The following is a 12,249-nucleotide window of genomic DNA, read 5'->3' as shown; positions in this document are numbered from 1 at the left end:
GTGAGAACAATATCAATTCCTGTCTTCAAGTAGAATTTCTAAGAGAATGTAGAGACAGAAAAATTACTTTCAGAGGATTAAAGTTGAAGGATCTTGGTTAAAGGTAGGAAAGTCAAAAGTCCATACTAAAACAAGCAGAACTTAAACACATCAGGTCTTTAATTAGGCAAAAAAGAAACAACTGCTACCAACCAAAAACAATATTGGGACAACTTCTTAAGGATGATTTTACAGTGAAAGCACAAATTGACCTGGCTTAGAATACCTAGAATTTATCCAGTTAAAATTAATAAGAAAACAGCTGACTTATTAAAGAAGAAATTGTTTTACTTATTGGAGCAGCATCCATCCTTTTGAAGAAGTTAGATTCCTATGCAGGGTAAGAGAATTATTGATTCAGTAGTTAATTTGAGCAATAGGCAGTATTTGGCCAATGACTGTAATGTTTTTGCATCAGCATTAAATTTCAGTGTTAATGGAAATATATTCTTGCTAATTCCTGTATAGCATTGATTGAAAACATCTTCCATTTTTTAAAATGGCTAAAGACACTTAAAAAAATAATTATATGGATTGGTATAAGCCTAACTTAACATAGAATAAACAAAAAAGGTTAAAAAATTTGAAATCTGGTAGGAATATTACTAGTATAAAAGCATATAAAGGTTTGAAATAAAGCAGATTATATTGGCAAGTTAATATTTGTAAAAGAATAAGAGAAGTTTACCTCAATATAATGTGTAGACCAGTTCCATATGATGCTCTCCAGAAATTAAAATAAAAACAATTAAAAAAGCCCGTCACCACCAAATACGGAGGATGCGGAAAGGTCAGGGAATGACCACCGCATATTCCCGGAGCAATATGGCCTTAGTTGCTAATGCTCCTAAAAACCAAAATAACAACAATAAATAACAATTAAAAAATCGAAAATCTTATATTACAGTAAGAAATAATTAACAATAATTATTTCTTACTCCGCCATGGACGGTCCCAAGCCCGGCTGCGAAAGGAGGAGGGTGGTCATCCTGCCGAAATGACCAGAACCGGGAAACCGGGGAAACTAGGCAAGAAACCGCATGAAATTCGGAACAAGCTCTTACAACAATGTTACCGCATCCGGGGTAGCCGATGCGCCAGCACTGGGGACCCAGGGTACTGGTGTGAAGTGGACCACTGGCCACAGAACAAGCTGTTATAACAATGTTACCGCATCCGGGGTAGCCGATGCGCCAGCATTGGGGACTCAGGGTGCTGGTGTGAAGTGGATCACTGGCCACAGTAATAAGCTTACTACGCCGAAAAGGACAATTAACATTGGCGAATGGAATGTTCGAACGGGGCACCACGTTGGACAAAAGGAAATCATTGCCCAAGAACTACTTAGGTGCAAGATATCAATCGCAGCATTATCTGAATTAAGGCTCACCGGGTCTGGAACGATGATCATCCAACCACCAGCACCTAACGAAGCGGTTATGCTATTCTACTCTGGTGGCGAGAAACGAGAAGCAGGAGTGGGCTTTATGGTCGATGCTCAGGCCACCAGTAGTGTGATCGCTTTCCAACCAATATCGGACCGCCTGGCAGTCCTTACTGTCAAGGGCACCATCAAGACCCATATTATCTCCGCCTATGCGCCAACTGAGACTAGCCTGGACCCGACCAAGAATGACTTCTACAACCAGCTCCAACATACGCTGGATTCAATTCTGCAGACAGAAGTGATCATCCTCGCAGGGGACTTTAATGCCCATATTGGCGTGGACAGATCTGGTTGGGAAACAACAATGGGCAAGTTTGGCCATGGGAAGATCAATGACAACGGACTACGTTTGTTGTCCTTTGCCGCATCTAACAACCTGATCATTGGAAACAGCCATTTCCAGCACCCTCAAAAACATCAACTTACATGGTGAAATCCATCTGGCAAGGACTCAGCAATCCTGGACTACATTTTGATCAATGCCAGATTTCGCTCATCACTCATGGATGTTCGTGCCATGAGGGGACCTGATTGCGGATCTGATCATTACCTCATCCGGGCTAAGGTGCAGCTCAAATTACGGCATGCAAAAAGATCATCTCGGTCAGCCAAGCTGGACTGGAGGCAGCTAATGAATGCTGCCAACAAACAGGCATATCAGATCGCCCTATCCAACCGCTTCGAGATGCTGGCCGTGCCCGAGGATATAAATGAAGAAGAAAAGCAGATCTCTGATGCCATCCTGGAATGTGCCAAGCCCCTATGTCCACCTGCCCGACGTCGAACACAACCATGGATATCAGACGAGTGCCTCGACCTCGTGGACAAACGGAAACAGGCAAAGTTGGTCGACTTTGAACGGTACCGGCAGCTAAACCGAGAAGTCCGACAAAGAATGACAGCAGAAAGAGAAGCATACTGGAACCAAGTGGCAGACGATCTTGAAGTGGCGGCATCCAAAAACGAGTACCGCACTCTCTACCGCACCCTCAGATGTCTGAGTGGAAAGACTAAATTGACTAGTGACAACATCAAGAATGCTGATGGGACCTTCGTGCGATCACCATCCGAACGCCTGCAACGGTGGAGTGAATTCTTCAAAGCTCTGTATAATCACGACCCACCTCAGGGACCGCCAGCAACAGCACTCTCAATCGACCCCCCTGAGGTCTCCATGGTCGATGTTGAGCCTACAGTAGAAGAAGTGAAAGCAGCCATACAATCCCTGAAGAATGGCAAGGCACCAGGAGTGGACCAAGTCACCACAGAAGCGATCAAAGCCGGGGGAGATGTACTGCTTCGCCGACTACACTCACTCCTCAAAACCATCTGGTGCACTGAACAAATTCCGTTAACATGGAGGAAAGCCATTATCGTACCAATCCACAAGAAAGGTGATAACCGGGACTGCAAGAACTACCGTGGCATCAGCCTCCTTTCCATCATTGGAAAGGTCTTTATGAAGATTATCCAGTCAAGACTGCAAAAACATCGCGAGCAAACCAGTCGAGAAGAACAGGCAGGATTTAGACCCGGGCGAGGATGCTGTGATCAAATCTTTGCCATTCGTCAGCTGATGGAGGAGAGGATCCGGTGTGGACAGCGAACCGTCATTGTTTTCATTGACTTTAAGTCTGCTTTCGACTGTGTCCACCGGCCTGCCTTATGGAAACTACTAGAGGTTGAACATGTACCTCGAAAAGTCATCACACTCCTCCAAACTGCATACAACGGTTTAACCAGCCAGGTGCGCATCCAGAACGATTTATCTGAGGAATTTACCATCCAAACTGGAGTCCGCCAAGGGGATGTAGCCTCCCCGTTACTTTTCAACATCGTGGTCGACGCCATTATGAGGCAAGCATTCAGAAACAGACAGGGCATACAATATGACAAGGATCACTATGTGACTGACCTGATGTTTGCTGATGATAGTGCTATCCTTGCCGGTAACGACGCTGAAGCCACGGAAATCCTCTATGACATTGCCCGCATTGCCCGGCCATACGGTTTGAAGATCAATGCTGGTAAGACAAAGGCCCTGACAACAGATGGGTCGCAAGCCACCATCTATCTCGAAGGCGTCCAGATCGAGCAAGTGTAGGACTTTAAATACCTTGGGTCGCTGGTCCAGGAGAAGAAAGTTGCATCCACCATGGAAATTCACAGCAGAATTGGACAGGCGGCCACTGCGTTCGCCTCGCTCAAATGGTGTCTGTGGAAGAGGACCAACATTTCCTCAAAGACTAAAATCCGACTCTTCCGGACTTTGATCCTGCCCATTCTTCTTTACGGATCGGAAACACGGATTTGTCTCAAGTTAGATTTGAACAAACTTGAGGTATTCCAAATGCGATGCCTGCGGCAGATCTTGGGCATCTCTCTTCTCGACCGCATCACTAATGATACCATCCGCGCCAGATGCCAACAGCAACCAACCATTGCCGACCAAATCCAGAAGGGAAGGCTCAGATGGTTTGGCCACGTATGTAGAATGGGCACGAACAGAATACCATCCACACTCCTTTGGAGACAACGACCCACCCAATGGAGCATCCAACGGACCGCGCCTAGGAAAACGTGGGCCAAGCAAGTGGAAGATGACTTGAAGAGCCGACGTCTCGACCTTAACCAGGCCAGGACTGAAGCCATGGATCGTAAGGTATGGAAGAACATCACAGAGCAAGTCCGAAACCCTGCGACACCTACAGCAGCATACTGGTTGCGTGGCCAACCGCCTCCCCCAGCTGCCAGCTAAGGACCAAAGAAGAAGAAGAACAATAATTAAAAATCAAATGAACACAATTAAAAATAAATTTAATGCAATTAAAAATTAACTCAATAAATTAATTTAAAGAAAAAATTGTAAAATGATTTTCCTTCCTGAAGCTGACAATGCTTTTCGACTGTATGTCGTGAACACAGGAATGAAAATTACTGAATAGGGGTGAGCACGGAACTTAAATAGGGATTACAGGTAGCCCTTGTTTTGCATGGTCCGATTTGTGCCGATTCGCAATAGCGCAGATCACTAACCACAATGCCATTTTTATTTTTATTTATTTATTTTTGCAATTTTTTTTTTTTTTTTTTTGAAATTTTTTTTAAAAATTGAAATTGAATAAAAAGTTTCAAATCATTAGACAAAATTTATTGCATCATACTGTGCTATGTATCGTGCACTGTTCATGTGATTTAGGATAATCTGAGTTAATCAGCAATTAGCTCATTCGTATCAGAGACAAGAAAGATTCCTGCCCTCAAAGTAACCACTCGTGGATACAGGTAGTAAAGGACCATGAGGTGAAGCATTCAGTTGGTTGTTGTTTACGCTATTTACATGTGTTGGAAATTTATTACGCTAACATTTTTTTATTAATTGTGCTATTAATAAATTAAATAATAATAATAGTGATAACCGTGTGCAGTTTTTTCCAATCATGTTATAAAGTTTTTAATTTAATAAAATAAAGACATGCCATGTCTGGTAAAAGTAGTTAATTGAATCATAGTGCAATTTTCGGAGGATAGAACCTGAAAGCTGCCCTAATGTGTGTAGGGCTATGAATATGCCTCTATCGACTATTACTACAACTATGAAGAATACTAATAAAATAAAACAATCAATGCAAAGTGATAGGTAAAATTTTTGGTGCCCGGAACCCTGTGATTTCCAATTGACTCCATCATATAAAGTGTTCCATTTGTGCCTGTCGCCCAAGAACCTAACCCCGACATAAATCGAGGGCTACCTGTATTTATCTTTGCACATGCACATAAAGGACCACAAGTCAGAGATTAGATGTAGCCAGTGAACATTAACAGAATTCTCATGTAATTTAATTTCTACAGTTTCTGCAATTAATAGTCTGGTATAATTATGTTGGACGCTAAGTATTTTGGCCTCTTTAAATAAAAAAGTATGTTTTGCATTAACGTCACAAAAGGCTAATTCTGATGCTGCTGAACGAGAAGCCCAAACTGAGGTCGCATGTTGATTAACACGAGAATTGAGAGGAAACTGTGTAGAACCCTGATAAGATGAGTCGCACTCACCGCAAGAAATGTTGTATACAGGACATTTATTTGTGTTGCGAATGAGGAGAGGACTGAGCGATTGTTCAATGTTGTGTGTAATTTCCGTATTGGCATGGCTACAATTTTAAATTCGGTATCATTAAAGAAGTTGTTTGTGCCACTGTTCAACATATGGGACAGAAATAAAGTATTTTTTTGATATTACTATTGTTGGTTGGTGTAATTTTTTTTTTCTATCCCTAGCTTGTACCCCATTTCTGTTTGTTGTAGCAAGTGGGTAACCCCTGTTTAAGAATCTGCTGGTTAATATTTGTATTTCTGAGCCCAAAGCAGATTCTGTCGTTGAAAATTAATTAGCATTGAGAAATTGATTAAAGTAATCGATCTTTTGTAGGTGAACGGGTAATAGCTGTTATAATGTAGAAGCATACCAGTGTTTGTAGGTTTTTATTGGATTTTATTTGCGTCCCGAGTAAACGTGAATTTTAGAAAATTTAATGACCTAGTATCCTTTTCTCCCTCTCCAATGTAAATTTGAGTCTAGAATGAATATTATTAAACGAATGTAAAATGTCTTGGATAGTGCTACTATTGGTAATGACAAGAATATCATCTAAATACCTGCCATAGGATAGAAAAGGCATGAAATGCATACGTTCAATCATTGAGAGATAGATCTCCGATATTAGGCTGCTCAGGCTTAATCCCATTAGCAAACCAAAAATTTGTTTGTATACTTTGTCTCGAAAGGTGATATAGTTTGCCTCAACTAACAGTTTAATTAAGCGAAAAATTTCCTTAATAGGAAGCTTTATAATTAATCAGTATTGAGTTATTATTTAATATATCCCAAAGAATATCTAATATGTATTCAACGTTTACATTTGTATATAACGAGGTAACATCTAGTGAGAATAAATTATCATTACCGCCAAGTCTACAGTCCTTAAGATTATTAAATAGTGTATTGTAGTTCTTAATCCCAAATTTTATCGCCTGTCTAAAGGGTTTTATAATGCTATATACATGTGTGGCCAAGAATGAAAATGCCGAGTTTCTGTAGGAAACAATAGGAAATCCGGTCTTATGTAATTTTACCTGACCGAAAAGTGCAAGAATATTGTATGTTCTAGCCTTCAATTCCTTTAACTGAGCCATAGTAATGTAGCAGTTTTTTCGATACGTGGTTGTTTTATTGTATTGATTGACCAAATTGGCAAATAGTGCCGGGTCTACTTGAAGATAAGTGGAGGTATCCGATACCACTGACTCTTAACATATTAATATAATCAGGTTTATTGAGTATTACCACTGTATCTCCTTTATCAGCTCTCTAAATAATAATGTCTTTATTTTCCTGAAGCTCATGGAAGGTTGAACTGTCATGTGTATCCAATTTAAGAAGTCGCGTTTCTTTTATGTTATTCACCACCTGGTTAACTTGTTGAATAAATAAATCTTTGAATAATTGAATCATCGTTGTGGAACATTACGAAGTCCAAATTCAATATCAATTATGCACTGTTTTTTAGGTAGTTTTCGAGGTGGTAAATTGTAATTTAATCCTTTGGATAAAAGTGAAATCTGGTCCTGTGATAGTGTATACAAGGAAAGATTTGTAACCTGTTGATATGTCGGTTCGTTGAATGTTGGGTGAGGGGATGTTTGCAAACTAGCTGACAAACTAGTATTCTGCGGTAGACTGTTGTGCGTATTTGGGGGGGTCGTCACACAACTCGTATGCATTTGGTCGCAAGCTGGCGACAATGTGTTAGAACTCATATGAACCTATCTTGACCCTTCCGATAATGTATTCAATGTATTAATGTATCTGTTTTTTTTTTTTTTTTTCTGTGGGCTGTGCTTCAATCGCAAATCTATGGAGAAAAGACAATATTTGAAGAAAAGAAAATAAATAGTTATATATGAAGGGAGATGCATATAAGAAGGGAGATGATATAGATGCATCCATAATGTATCTATGTAGCACCAGAATTTTTTTTTTTTTTTTTACTCTGACTTTAAAATTAAAATATGGAATTACAAGAGAACTGATCTTTATCTTGCAGAATAGATTACTGAGTCTCTCTAATTGACCAGTGAGAGGTCACTCCCTCTCTTATGAAGGCATCACCCCCGCCCCCTTGTTTACTTGCCTGGATATCTTGACCACTGAGAAAAGCTGTGCCTATGATCAAGGAGGACTGGTATAGGTTTTGGAATGTGATGTTCTTTATAAAGATAACTATTACAGAATAACAGTGGCTTTAATTGTAGTTAAATTGACCTTTGCTTACTTGATAGTGAGGCAATAGATGAAATCAATTAGAGGCTATGTCATGATGTGAATTTGATTGTCACTATATGTATCACAATAAATCAAGTCTTTATATCAGAAGTTAAGATAACACATCATAGTATTGATTTCCAGAGTGCTGTTAAAACCCAAATTAATCTCAACCATTTTTATTCTTATTCTTGGGAAGTTCGTGTTCTAGCCAAAAATAAATATGATTGATATATAAGTACTACTTTAATTTACAGATAATTCTCCATTGGAGCAAAGGAAAAATTGGAAAAAATTTCAATCCTTCTAAAATCAGTCCTGTGTTATATCTCACAAAAAGGTTTCTTGTGCTTCTGTGCCTTCTTTAAAGACCCTCAGATTTCTCGACAAGATCACATACTTCTATTAGGAATTATCCTGACTCCTAATCTGTCTTGGCCTAAGCACATCACAAATATTGCTCCCTCTGCTTCTAAAAAAGTGGATTTTCTCTTTTGTGCCCAGAATACTTTTCTTCCGAGCAGCTGCTCACTCTGGACAAGTTGCAAATTGACCCTACCATGAAATATTGTTCTTACATCTAGGGCGATGTATCCCTAACCTCTCTGTCTTCTAGACTCTATTCAGAAGTGGATAGTTAGGTTAATTAATGACTCATATCTTACAAAGTCTCTCCATTCTCTGTCTCATAGAATGTTCTGTTTTTGCTGCATTCCTTTACTATAGATTCCTTCATGGGTGCTGTTCTTCTGAATTGACTTTATAATTTTCACTCTCTTTCTTCCAAACCAGTCTGAATGCGTGCCACAAGCAGTCAGCATCCTTTTCCCATCCAACTTCAAACTCACAGAACTAACTTTTTTACTTCTTCGTTTATTCTTCAACTTCTGTTTTCTGGAACAACCTCCCTTCACAAATTTCCTGAAACTTGCAATTACAGAAATTCAGGTCTAATGGCAACAAGTATCTTCTTTTATCTTCTCAACCTTCAACTCATACATGTTACTAAGTTCTAATACCTCTCGTGCTTGGGGTTGTCATAAAAAAAATAATGATAAATATTCATTCATGCACTCCTTAGTTTTTTCAATGAAACTGTTAAATTTCATTTATAATTTTTATATAAGGCAGTATAAAATTTTTGTAATGTTTTTAAAATAGAATTATTCTTCATATTATTATTAATTAACCCTAATAGAATTATTAAATAGAATTAATTGTCAAAAATGACAAATACTTCACTGTGCTAAACTGTTTTTTAGAATAATTTTAAAATTAATGTCAAATACAATTATGATACAGTATATTAATGTAATATATGAAACAGCATTAATAATACACTGAGTGGCCACTTTATTAGATTGAGGTACCCTTCATGCACTACATGGATGAAGTGTTTCTTTAGTAATGTAATTTTTTGTTTGTACTGTGATATGGCAAGTATGTGGTGTTGCTCTATCTGTGCAGTTCAGCATCAGAATGGTCAAGATTGAAAGGTTAAGAGCTTTTGAATGTGTTATAGTAGTTGACTCCAGATGTCTCAGTATGATTATCTCTGAGAGTATATCCTTAGGATTTTAATGTGTAACCATTTCTCAGGATGTATAAATATTTGTCCATTAACCAAATAACATCCAACTTACAGTGGTTTTTCAGTTGAAACAGTTCACTGGAAACAAGAGGCCAACAGAAGATGACTTGTTCAAGGTAACAGAAAGGCAAAAGGCAGTGAAACCTCTTTGTGCCTTTTCATGGAAGAGGATATTGCAGCTGATGACAAAATTGGGTTTCATTCCTATCGGCAATAAATAAGAATATACAGTTACTATGAGCTCAGAAATACCAATGCTGGACAGTAGAGAATTGGAAAAAATGTTCCTTGGTCTGAAGAATTCTGATTCATGCTGTTTAATGTTGATGGGAGGATCAGAATAGTGTATAAACAGTATAAGTCCAGTTACTCATCCTGCCAAGGCTGACTCATCCAGTCAGTGACTCATCCTGGCTGGTGGTGTAATGTTGTAAACCATTTGTGCATCAGCAAGTGGGTTATTTCAACAAAATAATATGTCATACCTCACAGTGGGTGAATTCAACCTATATCAGTGGCCTCCCTGACCACCAGATCTCAATTTAATCAAGCACGATCTGTGCTCTAAAGAGCTAATTCCACCTTATCTCATAGGATGAGGAATAGAGATCTGAAACCATCTCCAGTTTGCAACAACTGTTGAAAGAAATTTAGTCGAATGATGGAACAGCATTCCTGTGGCTCACTTTTAACATTGTTGAGTCTGTGCCATGACAAATCCAGACTGAGGGCTAAAGGAGGACCAACTCATTATAATGCAGGTGAGCCTAATGGACTTTTACTCACTATGTACTGCACATGTTTAGCATTTCTCATTTTTGACCTTTTAATTTGTATATACATATTTATACTTATATATTATATTTTTAATGGTAATTTCTATGATTTTCAGAGGCTCCAGATAAATTAACTCACTTTTCTTTGGTTAAAATGGTTGAAACCTATGGCTTAAAAGAAGAATTAACATATTTGTTCTATCTGTTAGAAGGGAGGCCACAGTTTGCATACCTGAAATTTTTACTACAAGAATTAATTACTGGAAAATTACCAAGTTTCCAAAGGTTGGTTTCGTTAGGTGTACTGTATTTATTACTTTATTTATTTTTTTTTTTATCTTTCATTTCTGTATTCCCCTGTATAAACAATATTTTTAATCTCCAGTAGAAATTAAATGTACTAACTCCAAATATTGCTCAGTGAAATTTTTCTCCATAATTTTTTTTTAAAGTCTGTTTTCTGATTTTTGTATTTTATGTTACTAACATAACAACACACACACACACTAACATAACACACACACACACACACACACACACACACACACACACACACACACACACACACACACACACACACACACACACACACACACACACACACACACACACACAATTCTTAGAAATTATCCTTTGAGGTTATGACAGACACCATGATAACATCCAGTGTTCATTATGTGTGCAATATAGTTTTAAAATATTTTTTTGCAGGACAGCTACTAGATATTCCACCATTTCTATGATTTTTAGGTGAATTTCTGCACATCTACTTGACAACTATCCTCCCTCAATTTGAGTTCATATAAGTCCCCTCAGGTTTGTCATCTGAGCAAGAGGAAGAATCCCATAAGCATTGAGCCTGCTCAATCCATTCAAGGCCTTCTACACCTTAATCAGATCACCTCGCAGGTGTCTAGTCGCAAGATGCTACAATTTGCAGAACTTAAATTTTCTTCATAAGAGCACTCCTTTGTTCCCCTCACCAGTCTTGTTACCCTTCTCTGTACTCATTCCAGCAACTCTCCATCCTTCCTAAAATAAGGGCTCCAGACCTGTATGCCGGTACCCAAAGTGAGGCCTGACCATTGCCTTATACAAGGGGATAATCACCTCTTTGTCCCTGCTAGAAAAATTCCCATATATCATTGACAAGTCCCCATTACCTGCTCTGGCAGCCTGTCTGTACAGCACAGAAAACTTCATATCCGACTGCACAATTATCTCCCCCTCTCAGATCCTGTTGCAGTAGCATACTGTTATTACTCTCAATAACAACCCTGCCAAATATTGTATTATCTGAAAACTTCAACATCAAGCCTAATATACATTCATTTCATCAATATCATTGATAAATAAACAAAACAACAATGGGCCTAACCCTGAGGGACTCCACTTATAATATTAGTCCTTGAAGAGCAATGCCCATTGATTACCACTCTCTGTCTTCTCCCACTCAACCATCCTTTATTATCCCTTTATTTATTAAAGGGATAATAAAGGATGGTTGAGTGGGAGAAGACACCCTATTATTAATAGCAACAACTTGCCCTTAATGCCATATTGCTGCAATTTGTACAGTAGTTTGCCACATGCAAGAGTATCAAGAGTTTTCCTGAAATCCAAGTACAAGATATCATTAGCATTAGCATTAGCATTAGCATTAGTAGAGGCATATGATGCAAGAAAGCAAGCTTATTCAGCATCAGCCAAAAAAAAAAAAAAAAAAACCCTCTCCCATTTCACCCCTCCGTTCGTTCGAAATACCTGTCCAGTTGAGCTTTAAATTTGTTTAGGCTATCAACTTCAACAAGTGATGGAAGTCGGTTCCACCAACCAACCACCCGCTGGCCAAAGGCAAATTTCCGCACATCTATCCGACATCCGTCCTTCCTCAATTTGAATTTATGCCCTCTGAGGTGATTATTCTGAGAAAGATGAAGAATCCCATTGGCATTGAGCATGCTCAAACCATTCAAAGCCTTATACACCTCTATCAGATCACCTCGCTGGTGCCTAGTCTTCAGACTCTGTAATTTGCAAAACTTAAGCCTTTCTTCGTAAGAGCAACCCT

General features: G+C 38.8%; 1 protein-coding gene across 1 annotated transcript in view; it reads left to right on the top strand.

The window, feature by feature from the left end:
• The window catches only part of LOC150089271 (spatacsin-like), a 542,060-nt gene that overhangs the window by 342,382 nt on the left and 187,429 nt on the right, over positions 1 to 12,249 (top strand). Inside the window, exon 15 of the mRNA XM_090389930.1 lies at positions 10,295 to 10,463. Within this exon, the coding sequence (XP_090246056.1) occupies positions 10,295 to 10,463 (169 nt within the window). The remainder of the gene's footprint in view (positions 1 to 10,294; positions 10,464 to 12,249) is intronic.

The sequence above is a fragment of the Mastigoproctus giganteus genome, chromosome 2, assembly GCF_048544385.1.
Source record: "Mastigoproctus giganteus isolate SK-2022 chromosome 2, ASM4854438v1, whole genome shotgun sequence".
NCBI lineage: Eukaryota > Metazoa > Arthropoda > Arachnida > Uropygi > Thelyphonidae > Mastigoproctus > Mastigoproctus giganteus.
This window is presented reverse-complemented; position numbering and strand designations above follow the sequence as displayed.